The following is a 14,548-nucleotide window of genomic DNA, read 5'->3' on the forward strand; positions in this document are numbered from 1 at the left end:
GATACACAATAGAAAATCCAAAATGAAAAAAAAAAAAGAAGTTTAGCAATCACAATATTTTTTTTAGATTTTGTTTGGACTTTACATTTATTCATTCATTCCACAAAACCTGAAACTCTTTACATCAAATGAAGATCGTTTAAAGTTGGCCCGTAAAATTACTTACAGGTATTAAGTCTCGTGAATAGCAAAGCCACTTGATACGACGATTATAGATGGAATCAATTTTCGTCGAGAAAAGATAGAGAGTCTGTTCTGGTTGGGGTAAAATTGGAAAAATAGATGGATACAGTAAGAGGAGCGCTTACATCTGATGCTTCAACACTTAATGGATACTTTCCAGTTCAACCTAAACAATGCGTACGAGTGGGTGAATATTTTTAACATTGACTTCTATTATGAATGGAGTAACTCCATTGCAGTATTCCCTACACATATATAAAGCATTTAGTACACATAATCAACCACGTACACGTACATTTTCCCGATTATTGAAAATGTGTTCAGATGCCAAGGACCTTGGAAAGGGCAAGATGGCTCAAACCCATATGATAAAAGCTGGATTTGATCTACCAATCTCTGCATTGAATTGCCTCATTGATATGTATGCTAAATGTGGAAATTTGGAGGATGCACGCAAAGTGTTTGACAAAATGCGCAAACGAAATATATTTTGTTGGAACATAATGATTTCAAGTTATGCCAAAAGAGGTGGTATGGATTTTGCACGCAAATTGTTTGACGAAATGACAGACAGAGATTGTATCTCCTGGAATGCTATAATTTCAGGCTATGTAACAAATGAGAATGCCGAGGAAGCGCTCAAGCTTTTTCAGCGGATGCATAAAGAAAGTAGAATGATGACGGAGTTTAGTTTCGCTAGCGTTGTTGATGCCTGTGTTGATATTTTGGGGTTAGAACAGGGTAGGCAGGTTCATGTATGCATTATCAAGTATGGATTGATTTCAAATATGATTTTACAAAATGCTCTGGTTGATATGTATGCAAAATGTGGGAATTTGGAGGATGCACGCCAAGTGTTTGACGGAATGCGTGAACAAGATTTGGTTTCATGGACGGCTATGATTGCAGGATATGCACGTCAAGGCCGTGGCAAGGAAGCTTTATATATGATCGGTGAAATGAAGCTAGCCGGTCTAAAGCCAAATGAGGCAACATATGCGAGTTTCTTCGGTGCTTGTGCGGAATGTGGCAGAATTGAGTATGCACGCAATATGTTTGACACATTGCCCGAAAGGAATGTAGTTTTATGGAACGCAATGATTACTGGATACAGGCAGAATAAGCATGGGTTGGAGGTGTTGCGATTATTTTACCAAATGCAAAGGGCAGGCATTAAGGCAGACCATGTTAGCTTTCTTTGTGTTCTTGGTGCTTGTGCAGACCTACTAGATGTGAGTTATGGCGAGCAGATTCATTCCAACATTATTAAAAGTGGATTTGGATCAAATGTCTTTGTTTGCTGTGCACTTATGGATATGTATATGAAATGTGGTAGAATATGTGACGCGCAACAACTGTTTCAAAAATTGCACGCTCAAAATCTTGTCTCTTACACCACAATGATTGCAGGGTATGCTCACAATGGCTTTGCCGAGAATTCCCTTATATTGTTCTCTCAAATGCAATTGAATAGCATCAAACCAGATGCTACTACTTTCACTGGCCTTGTCAATGCTTGTGCCAGTCTTGCATCTCTGGAAAATGGGGAACAAGTGCATGCCCACATTCTGAAAGCTGGATTCGAGAAAAGTGTCTTTGTAAGGAGTTCAATTGTCGATATGTATTCTAAATGTGGAAACATACAGGGTGCATGGCAAGTATTTGAGGAAATGCCCGAGAACAATGTGGTTTTATGGAATGCTATGATTGCAAGCCATGCCCACCATGGCTATGGCCTGAGGGCTCTGCAACTCTTTGAAAAAATGCAACATAAATCTGTTAAGCCAGATAGCACCACTTTTATCGCTGTGTTGTCTGCGTGTAGTCATGCTGGCTTAGTTGATGAAGGTCGTTTCTACTTCGAGTCTATGAGTCAAGGTCACTGTATAGAACCGAGAATAGATCATTATATGCACATGGTTGATCTTCTCGGCCGTCATGGACTTTTTTATGAAGTAGAGGACCTTATCAACAGAATGCCATTTAAACCTGATGCTGCCGTGTGGGGGGCTCTTGTGGGCGCGTGCAAAATTCATGGAAATTTAGAGCTAGGAGCACGTGCCGCATTGCACCTTATTGAATTGGAGCCAAATACTGCTGTACCATATGTTTTACTTTCAAGCATTTATGCTGCAGGTGGCAGGTGGGAAGATGTTGAAAAAGTGAGAAAACTTCTGAAAGACAGGGGAATTAAGAAGCAGCCAGGGTGTAGTTGGATTGTGATAAAGACCAAGGTTAATGTATTTGTGACATGATATGGTCACAAATATGGACTACATGCAGCAACAGATATGTAGCAAGGCATATGAACCTGGCGAGACATTTATGCTGCATGATATTGATGAGGAGTATGAAAGACAGCCTTGATGACAACATAGTGAAATCGATTATTGCATTGGAGTTGCATAGGGGGTTGCTGATCGTGATAAAGACAAGGTTAATGTATTTGTGACATGATATGGTCACAAATATGAATTACATGCAGCAACAGATATGTAGCAAGGCTTATGAACCTGACGTAACATTTATGCTGCATGATATTGATGAGGAGTATGAAAAGCTGCCACGATGACAACATAGTGAAATCGATTATTGCATCGGAGTTGCTTCTCAGAAAAATGAGCTTGTAAGTTGAAATGTTGCACTTGTTGATCTATCAATCTGAATGGACGATAAGATCTGATCAAGGGTTAAATCTCCAATATTGTGGAGATGAAATTTAAAATTTTCTATGGGATCCAATTGCTCCCATCATATCAAGAATGGCTTTTGCTCAAATTGTACTGTTGGGTGAAGGCTTAAAACTTTTATTCATGGGATAATAGGACAGATCAAGGGTACACTTTCAAAGCGCCAATGCCTGCTAGTCAAGGTCGTGAACATACATATCTACATAAAGGAAATAAGTATTGTACTCTTTAGGTACTCAGAATTATTTAAACATGAAAGAAAAATGAAAGTAACAATAAGACAGTTGAAGACACAAGGAATTATTTCAGAAGAAACTCCAGCAAAAGTAAAGCAAATGGCTTCCTTATCCACTATCTCCAATAGTCAATACAATCCCAGGTCTCTTGGGTACACAACCAACCTGAAACAACCATGTTCATTCCCTAAGATCACTGGCAAGCTCTCTTAACACATTTTTCAATTCCATTATCCTATTATAATTTCCATGTTCACTTGGAACAAACGGTAAGAGGATGCTAGGAAGTCAAACGGCGAGGGTATTTATAATTTTTCAAGTTATAACAAACGGTGAGAGGATGCTAGGAAGTCAAAAAAATGCAAAAATCGAAACACCACAGGTTGTTTCAGTGCTCATGACAAAACCGGCACTTGGTGTAAACTAACAGTTGCATAATTGTTCATTGTTGTAGTTGGCAGTTCCACACAACTATGAATTTATTTTTTGTTTCAAGCCCAAAAATAACTACTGCCTTAAACAAAAGTTTATACTGTGCTACTTTGTCATGGATCCATAGTGCATTTAAATCATTTTCTAATACATTTATGAATTAAACCTACCCAATACGGAGTCTTTTCGTCTCCTAAAAAATGAAGAGTAAAAAAAATCAGGGATGACCTCCTCAACAATTGTAAGTGGTGCTTCCACTGAGAATCCTCCTTGCTTCAATATTCTGAATCTCGGGTTGCTCCTCCTCACCTTTTTAAACATTCAACATGGAGCTTTGTCCATCTTGAACCAAGTAATATTTGTTTTCTTGTAAGTAATACATGGCTTTCATGTCATATGTACAAGGGCTACTAAACACAACTTCATTTACATCCAAATGTTAAACATTTATAACCAATTCAACAATAAAATTTCAATTAACAATAAACTTTGATTTACAAATTGATTATTAATGCACAAATCACCACCCTTTATGACCAAACCTAAAGCATAATTTTTGGAATGTTGATAAGTTTCTAATATCAATATTTTCAACATTTTCAACGAACTTTGTGAAAAATAAGGTTAGCTTAAGAACATGAATAAAAAAATGCATAACTTTTATAATCTTGAATAAATGTTTTCTTTCCTCTTGAACTTGAATATGAAAACATGCCTTTCTCCTTTGCTCTTATGCTTGTAATGCCCCAAGTTCCTACCTAGCACATTAATAGACAAGAAAGATAGAATGACCAATTTTTTTGATACAATATGAAACTATGTATGTCACTTTGCACACCTAAATGCACAACATGGCATGACACAATGCAATGACACACTTAGCATGCACACAGATGCACTAAGCATGGAGACACAAGAGGAAAACTTAGAGCATGGGTTAAGAATCATGATGAACTCAAATAATGAGGTTTGATTGTCATGTCCCCTCCATCTAGGAGAGATGATATTATTTTAATTTCATAGCATTTCCTTAAACACTATAAGTAATAATATAATATAATTAAATTTAATAAATAAATTAAAATAATAATATTAATAACCTTCCAAGTTGATCCCATAAATAAATTTAAAATAAAAATAATAATGTCAAGGTCGGCCCCAAACGAATTTAAAAAATAAGGTTGGTTTATTTGAAAATTAATCCAAATCAATATAAAATGGGAGTGCTAAAAGCTCTTCGAGGTATCAAATGAGTTGTAATATCTGAATTTTTGAACTTCACATTGTTTGATGTTGGGATGAAAACCCCAACACATTGAGATATTTGGATGAAACCCCAAATATTTCTCTTCAGTGACTTCACTTTTGGAGGAGTAGGTTGGGCTAATATTAAAGGGAATCAATGAGAGCAACACAGATGACAGTCATTGGGAGCTAGTAGTGTGCAGGCTACAAAAAAAAAAGTGGCTAGATTACACTAATATCATTTTAGCAACATTATAAGTAGAGTTCTTATTGTGGAGTAATTAGGATTCGTTTATTGATCCAGAGGCTTCCGAGAATGATCCAGAACAAGCTAGAAGTGATGAAATTGGAAAATACCGAAAATATAATTTTTTCGGTATTTTCTACATTTTAGTAAATCGCATTTTCGGTCTTCGGAGCGTAGTTTGGGGTCGAAGGTATTGCTAGTCCCTTAACTTGATAAGCCAAAGACCATCGTATTAAGGGGTTGAAATTCGTTCTCTTCGAGACCTTTCCAACGGTGTAAGCCTTTTCGAATTCCGAGCTGTGAGCTAGAAGTTATGGCCTCGCCAAGTTGGGGTACCTAAATTCCTAGATTTTTTTAAATTTGTAATTTGTTTGTTATTTTATTTTTGCTTAGAGTCTTCATTTTCGAATCTATTGGATTCCAGAGACTAATGAAATTCCATGTGACGTTACAAACTCAGTTCTCGATAATATTAGGTGACTTTTGATGCATACAACTATGGCTTTCCGAGTTCTGACAATTGTCTATCTTGTTAAATAATACTTGCAAATTTCCACTTACCTGATATTATCGAATTCAGATCATTTATTCATCATAGTTCTACAATAATTCCTTTGTGTCAGGCAATATTAGGGTGGGCATATCTGAAGAAGTTGACAACCTTTATAAGTGTCTCCTACACCAAATTGCATACAAATTGTTGGTCTTACATCTCAACAATCTCTCCTTGGGACGAGCATTGTGGGAGTGGATACAACCACAGTATATTGGAGCAGAAAATACGATCAGTTTGGTCAAAGAATAATTCCTTCAAATATCTAGGCATAGATTGGTTCAAAAAGGTACTTTGGGTCTTGGTGAATAAATCATGCGTGTATCAGATCTGTTGTTAAAGTAAGATAATTTATTATCTGTACTTGCTACGCTGAGTTGTTTATACCCAATTTTGATCAGTAACTACCAAGTTGTGAAATGAACATATTGAATCATCTGTATTTCTGTACCTATAGTTGTGTTATTAGTTATTTGGGTAAGTTAGTCCTAGGGAGTCTAAGTTGTTGGTCCGGTTTTACCTAGATTTACTCTTTCTTCTATATACCCTATGCATGGGGGTTTACTTGCCAAATATCTATACTATACATTGGTAATTAGATCCAAATTTGGTCGAAGACTCTTAATGGACTGAACTGCATAGATTGCCATTATTCTCTCGATTTGGGTTGTGAATTTCAAGGTTTCTGCATTGAATTGAACTGTTTTAAGTTGAATTTACCAATTGTTAATAAACCTACCTGGGGAAGAATCATAGAAGAGGATGTTTTAGTAGTATTAAAAAATCATATAAGGAGATATTTTGATATTTCAATGGTATCAAAGCAACTTTCTTACTAGTCCGTGTGAAGTGATGCAGGTTCATGAAAATAGGTGATTGGGAAATCAAGTACTTATAGAGGGAGTTATGGGTTCAATGCCATTATTTTCATTGTTCAAGGCCAAATTGCAAAAAAGACAAGACAAAGGCAACTATAAGAATCTACTAAAGAAGTGGCAAGATATCACACTAAATATATGAACTTAGGTCCAACCATCTGTCGAGACATGACCTTTATTAAATATTTTGAGTTTCGAATGATGGAGGGAGGAAAAGAAGATATGGAGAGTAACCTCGTAGGGATAATTCTGGTATGGAACAATGGGATTAAGAAAGGTACCTGTTTAAAGCCTTTAAATTCTTTGATGAATATCAAGGGATGTCTAATCAAATCAAATTTATATTTCCTTTTGATGATTAGTTGAGATATCTTGAATGGATAAATCCAAATTGTGTATACTGAATATAGACCTATTTGTAAGCCCTAAATGATCCAACCACTAACCCGAGATCTACAAAATCTTTTAACAAACAATCAATAGAGAATTGCAAATAACATAGAAATAACCAAATATACCTTCACAGGTAAGAGAGGCTTATCTCCATTGTCGTCCTATCCTCAATGATCTTGTATTGATAATGTTTACTCTCAGATTTGTATGCACTTGCACAAGAGCTCAAAGAAGAATGGATGTGGTTGTGATGATGTATGGCTATGATTGTGATGATGATAGTAATGATGATGTATGATTGTAGAGAGATTTTGGCAGAGTAAGTATGATAAGGATTGTAGATTCTATGAAAATGGAAGGAAGAAACTTGTTTTATAGAAATCTCAAAGAGAATCAAGGTCTTAGATTAAAGAGGTTAAAGTTGAATGGCCATGATCACATAGTTAAAAGTGAATCAATAGGATTAGAGGGTAAGTAGAGATACAGGGAAGAGAATAGAGGTGAGTTGATTTTGGAGAAAGCACAAAGTGTATGAAGAGACAATTGAACTTGGCACATACCGAGGAATTTAGATTATGATCCATGCTATGATTAAAGATGAAAAAGGCCTAGTGAATTAATTAAATAAATTAAAATATTTATTTAATTAATAGAAGTCATTTGGATAAAATAATTAAATAAATAATAAATATTTATTTAATTAAAGGCCAATTTTAGGTGTCTACACAAATAAAAAATGACTTTATGACTGTATAAGACGAAGGAGAAAAGAAGAGAAAGATTCAAAAGTAGATAAGGAGGATACCAAAATATAGTAACCAAAAGAATCATTATTGGAAGAGGAGGAGCCCAAGAAGGTGGAACCAAAAACATTGAAGAGTACATGGGAGCCAAAATCACAAGAGGACGTCAAGAAAGAAGCGATAGTAGAGCAAGAAGAAAGGTTAGAGTCCTCAATATAAGATAGTGATGTTCGAGAAGCTTCAACCTAATTTTTAGGTACATACATAATTGCACCATGTAATGATGATTCACAATGTATGAGAATGATTAGACCACGCGATGATATGCAAAATGTTAGTCGTATTGTTGTAAAGAATTATTTGTCTGAGATTGAGTCCCATGAGGAGGAATTGCATGTTTATCTAGATAACCCCATGAGTATATACATCGACTACATGCAGGTTGAACAAAAAAAGATTTGAACTCCTTTGTTCCAAGATTGATTAGATCGTCAGTGGGTTAGTTTGTGGTCACAAGAATGAAAGTTTTGGACTGCAGATGATGGGTCTAGTAGAGGTCAACATGGACACTAAAGGGCAATGGGTGCAGTAACGAAGTTGTCATTTCATCCCACTTCAAGACCAAATGGAGATAGTTACCATGAAGTGTTTGATGCTAGATGATGGTAAGAAAAATAGGGGCCATTTTGATATTCAAGATTTTATAGCCAAGCATGAAGTGGTGTTTGTGGATCCAAGCTATATATAGGGTGTGATATACCATGATGACTTCACTATTCCTTGCATCATGAAGATACAACCAATTACTATCTCATCATAGCTTATGGAATGATAGTACTATATTGTTGCAAACTCTTGGTCATGATGAAAGGGTTAAGCATACAACTTGCAATAAAGGGGATACAGATCCTCTTGCCCAAGTTCAGGTTTGTTTATACAAAATGCTATAGGACCCAGGGGACATTTGGAGGCACAAGAAAAATAAAGAATATGTTGTTATCATTAAAAAATTTGTGGAAGTTCAAAGGTTGCAACTCAAATCATGCCATCTCCTATTTGCATGTACCTCAAGGCAATTGTCAATAAAGCAACTCAAAGAGAAAGCTTCATGAATGTAGATAGGCCAATAATAAATGATTAAGCATACACATGTTTTAATGACCCATTACTAAAGTGGGCTGCATATGTTTAGTATAATACTTGTATGGATTAGTAAGCTTGATGCACAAATCAATAAGGACATGTATATATGTGTATCAATAGGTATAGCTAAAGGCATGGATGCCTCATATTCTATTGTAGAAGTTGCAACTATTGTTGCTACACGTGGATTAGGTTTATTTTCCAAATATCTATACTATACATTTGTAATCATATCCAGATTTGGTTGAAAACTCCTAATGGACTGAAATAAATAGGTTGCCATTACTCTCCTAGTTTGTATTGTGAATTTCAAGGTTTATATATTGAATAGAACTGATTTAAGTCGCTACTATGTGATTAATGAAATGATGTCATGTTAGGGTCTCATGCAACAATTTATCGATTGTTAATAAACCTACCTAGGGAAGAATCATATAAATTGATATTTTAGTGGTATCAAAGATTAATATAAGAGGATAATTCATTGATTGAGATTTGGGTTTCCCATATGCCCTTGTAGCCCTTGCCACCTATGTACCCACCCATGGATCCTACAACTCAAAATTTGAAATCTTAGGTTGCAATATAACTTGGACATATGCAAAGTGACAGCCAGTTCCTAATCTCTACATCTCTACCCTAAAGACTTTGAGATACAGACACAATCTTGAATCCTACAATTGATATTCTAGCACCTTGAACTTGCACCTTGGACTTCAAAGTCCAATTGCAAGTTTGCAACATGTAAGATGCAACTCACAATTTGAATCCTAAGTGAACTTACACTGGGACTTTAGGTCCAAGTACTCTGCTGATTTGAAACATAGTTCCTCAAGTATCCGTCTATCCACTTGTTAACTATTTTTTTCTGCCTATCTATTTCAGGATGATAACTTGTTCTAGGTGTGAGCTCTATACCTGTCAAATGAAAGAGTCCCTTCCTTCCAAAAAAAACTAAGGAGTCTACTATCTCTTTCACTGACAATATTCATGGGTAAACCATGTATTATGAAAATCTCCTCGTAAAACAACTTTTCTACTTGGTACGCCTTAAGGAAATGTGAAAAGAAAAAAAGTTGCTTTCAATTTTTTATAAAAGAGGATTCTTCCTTCCACTTTATCAATCCACAATCATTGAGAGTACTTGCACTTTGTTGAAATTCCTTTAGAGATTACATCATCACAACCTTTCATCATCTTTGCTTCATAGTCTTACCTCATCAAGAAACCATGCTCCATTCTTTCATGACCTCTTGTGCATGTGATAAATAACTAAGACCAACCATTATCAATAAAAGATCTTGGAGGATAGGAGAACAATGGAAAGCAATCCTACCATGTGTGTGAAGGAATACTTTGTTATTTTATATTATTTGCATGCACGATAAATCTCTATTGATTGTATTTTGAATTAGTTTTTAGATCTAGGTTAGTGGTTGGATCATTTAGGGTTTACAAATAGGTTTAGAATCATCTACCTATCTAGCAATGGCTCATCCCAAAACAAATCCTCCATCTCTCCCACCATTCCCTCATCCCCTAAAGCTTTACAAAAAAAATCCCCACCATCTTTATCAAATAATGAATCCAATGATGACACCTTTTAATTTTACCCCAAAGGGCTATCCACTAATAAAATCCAAGCAAATCCACTTCTTGATGCCAAACCCTCCTATGAGCCAAAAATCCTGGAACCAATGCCACCATATGCTCCACTACCAATCAAACCTACTTTAAAGAGTCCCATTCAAAATCCATCCCCATCATGCCAAAACATGGAATCCATCCATGATTCTCCCATATATATCCAAACTCATGTCCCATGTAAAGAAGGTAAACCAAAGTATGAAGAAACAAGTCCTAAAATGAATCAAGATCAAGATACCAAAACTCTTCAATCCTATCAAATTCTTAATCATGATCCTGTCTCCCTAAATGACCCCATCATCTCTTTCCATTCATTCCAAGATGACCGCCTTCCATCTCAAGATAAAATTATCTCTTCGAGTCCCACTCATAACAAACTTCCTAAGAAATATCATGGTATCCCTTCCATCCTTTCTGATGATCCTATTCAAAATCAAGAGTAAAGCACCCTTTCCACTCCATCCAATGGTCTTCTTCAATGACAAGATCGAAGTATCTATTCATCTCCTTGTTAGAATCCTCCATGTCCATCTCAAGATTCCAACAACCCTCCTAATCGCCCTCATGATCCTAACCCTCCTCAAGATCCCATCAGTTCTACCTAAGATGTTTATAAACCCCTTACTTATCAAATGGGTTCTTCTGCTTTCATCCAATCTAGTTTACTTTGTGAGCTTATCATACCTTCCATACCATATCCACCTCAAAATGGACTTTCATCTTCCTTCAAATTAACAAGTATTGCATTGGTAAAAAGGTCTTTAAAGGCATGTTTTACCAAGGAAAAGGGCTAGACATCCATGAACACAGTATATTATAACCCCTTGATGTAAAAGAAAATCCAATTTATCATGGCCTTTTATATATAGATTACTCTCAAAATGTTGGTATCCCTACTAAATCCCACATTCCTCAATCTAAATCCAAGCATGCACATCACCCTTCATCCATTCAATCCATTTTAGGTCCTTATGCTTGAAAAAACTAAAGCATTCATCTCTTGCATCCATCTTAGGTCCTTATGTCCCTCCATCCACTATCCATATCACTCCTAGCTCACAATCCACTTACCTTATCATAAATCTAGATCAACAAATGCACACATCCTCGAGAACCTTCCCACCATATACATGCATGAACCCATCCAAAAGACCTCCATATCATTCCTATCCAACCATGAATTCCAATACTCTTGGATGCAATTTGGATGCCAAGCATAACATCTAAAGGTCAACATGTCCCATCTAAAAGACATGTAAAAGAAAAGCAAAATGTGATAAAAAAATAAATAAAAAATGCCACAAAGGCCCTTTAAGAAAAAAGGAAAAATAAAAAATCATATGGATCCCTAAGTTGCTCAAAGAAGCAATGAATTAAAAAGAACCTCAAAGTAAAGGAAAGTCAAAATTCATGTGGGTTCCCAAGTTGCTCATATAAGAGATGCATCTTAAAGAAAAATCAAAAGTGGCATCCAAGCTTGCTATTTCAAAGGCTACCTTCACTCCATCTAAACATCTCCCACATTTCAAATATATTTTGCATCCCTATGTCTTGAAATCCACTATCTTAGATACCCCATCACCTCTTTCATCCATTTTGGGTCCTCATGTCCCAAAATCCATATCCACTTCCCCATCAAAGTCTCAAACTCCAAAATCCATTTATCCTCCACCACCCTTCAAGGTGTGTTCCAATGTTGTTCTTTCCCACATCTCCATTCACCCCTACACAAATATTCCAACAACAAATACTTTATTGAACATCTATTTTCTATCATTTTGCCCCTCCCATCCAATCCTTTGCATAAATCCTTACCCATTCCATCTTATCATCTATTTCATCTCCCTTTACCATTATCCTACCAACGTCTTTGAGCTTATCTTCAATATCCATGGTCAATTGTAGCACATCTTTTAGGCATACTATCTAAAGAACAATATGCTTGATTCATTTCTCCATCTCATATCATGCATTCATTATCTTCCAAAAAAATAAAAATAAAATAAAAAGAAATAATTTGTCCAACGGTGAAAACAACTTCTTGTGGCGTCTTGGGTAAGTACCATGCTGAAAACATGACAAACAAGTGTCATGTACTGTAATCCATTTTTTTCTTGCACTCTAAACTTGGGGGGAAAGTTTCATCCATGCTACTTTATCTACCACATCCTCCATTATGCATCATTCACCCTATGTACATCCATGTTCCCTTTTCCACATTTGATCTTGACAGGGTTGGGGATCTCCTTAAACATAATGCATCCTATTTGCTTCACTTTCTCCACACTTTCAGTCCATATCCATTATCTTATCCATTTTTTACTTCCATCATCCATTATCACCTTTGATCTTGCTTATCCCATCTCTATCCTATCCAAATCCATCCCTTCATCTTGATAAAAAAAAAGGACATAAAATGTAATATATATTTCCATAATCCTCTTGACATGTTCATTATGCGAAACGCATTCCATTCAAAGCCGCATGCCATCACCTTACATTGTCATATCCAATCCCTTATCTTAGATAAACATGTTAATCCATAACAAGATAGTCCTTTAAAATCAAACTAGCTTTGATTCTATAATAAGCTACCTTCATCCTTCACTTATCCATTTCCATTGCATCAATTTATTCATCCAGTCATAATGCATTATGCCCCGCTAGACACTAGGGGCAAATAAATACATCATGCTTGAGAATAAGCCTTGATATATGTCTTATACCTCAATCGTTGATTTGGACAATTTTCATGTAACCAAAACATAGAAAAAAAAACTTTTAAAGTACAAAAAATAAAAAACCTGTAAAAAATTAAAAAAAAACTTTTCAAATCCAAAATATTAAAAATACATTTAAAATAAAAAAATTAATATTTTTCAAAAATCCAAAATCCATAATAAACTGTCTCCTGTTAAAACAATGGCACTTTGAACAAACAAAGTCAAAACATTGAATAAAACACCGAGCCTAAAAGATCACAAATCAATAGACAAACTACCAAGCTAGCCTACAACCTAATCATTCAATTGTGTAATCAACAAATTAGCAATATTAATCAACTATCATTTGTCTTATATGGGTTGTCACATCCTTGAAATCATACCTATTGTCTTATACGAGATGTTTTATTCCCGAAACCAAACATTATCCTTTTTGATCTATCATTTGTCTCATATGGGTTGTCGCATTATCAAAATCAGACCTATCGCCTGATACAAGATGCTTCATTTTTAAAACCAAACACCATCATTATCACACTAGCAACAACACTTAACTTTGGCAAGAAGATCTAAATGGTTGTTGATTTCTTTGGTCTAGTGAGTTCTATTTTTTACCTTGTTTATCTTGTATCATGATCCTATGCTACTTGAGGATATCCACAAGTGATTAGAGAAGCAAGGATAGATCATGTTTTTTATCATTTGGTTGTTGTTTGTGGTTTTCCTTATCACTCCTTGCAAATGGTATGTGAGTCATCTAAGTTTTATCATATCTAGAAGCTTCTATCCACTTACCTAATAAGCTCAATGATAATATAGTACTATATTAAGCACAAGATTCCATTATTGTCATCCTTTCTATCCATGCACTCTCATCCATAACTACTTCTATGGCCATTGATTTACCATCTCCTTATCCATGTGTTTCTATCTTTATCCCCCATCTTTCCTTTCAAGAGCACACGTGTGTTCTCTTGACCCACATGTTCTCTCGAGGAGGCATCATCCTACTAACTCGTTGTCATTCCCATGACTAGGGTATCATGCTTCTAATGCTTATCCCTTTCCTACCTTATGTTTTAATCTTCTTTGAAATAATTTGATAAACTGCATTGTCTCGAAGAGGAGCAAAATGCATACACCTAAAATTGACCTTAATTAAATAAATAATTATTATTTATTTAATTATTTTACCATGATTTCCTCTATTAATTAAATAATTTTTTTATTTAATTAATTAATTTATTAGCTTTTTCACTATTAACTAAATAAATACTTTTTCTTCTAATAATTAAATAAATACTTTTTCTTCTAATAATTAAATAAATACTTTTATTTAATTAATTAATTCGTTATCCTCTTCTTTTTAATCCCAGCCCTCCAACTTGTTCACATAAATCATAATTTATAATTGTAGGCATGTGACAAGTCTCAA

General features: G+C 35.2%; 1 protein-coding gene across 1 annotated transcript; it reads left to right on the plus strand.

Moving 5' to 3' along the window:
* Positions 1 to 497: 497 nt before the first annotated feature.
* Positions 498 to 2,438, plus strand: LOC131061470 (pentatricopeptide repeat-containing protein At2g22070). Its single transcript, XM_057995169.2, has one exon. It carries the CDS (start codon positions 498 to 500, stop codon positions 2,436 to 2,438), a length of 1,941 nt encoding a protein of 646 aa, XP_057851152.2.
* Positions 2,439 to 14,548: the final 12,110 nt, after the last annotated feature.

The sequence above is a fragment of the Cryptomeria japonica genome, chromosome 8, assembly GCF_030272615.1.
Source record: "Cryptomeria japonica chromosome 8, Sugi_1.0, whole genome shotgun sequence".
NCBI lineage: Eukaryota > Viridiplantae > Streptophyta > Pinopsida > Cupressales > Cupressaceae > Cryptomeria > Cryptomeria japonica.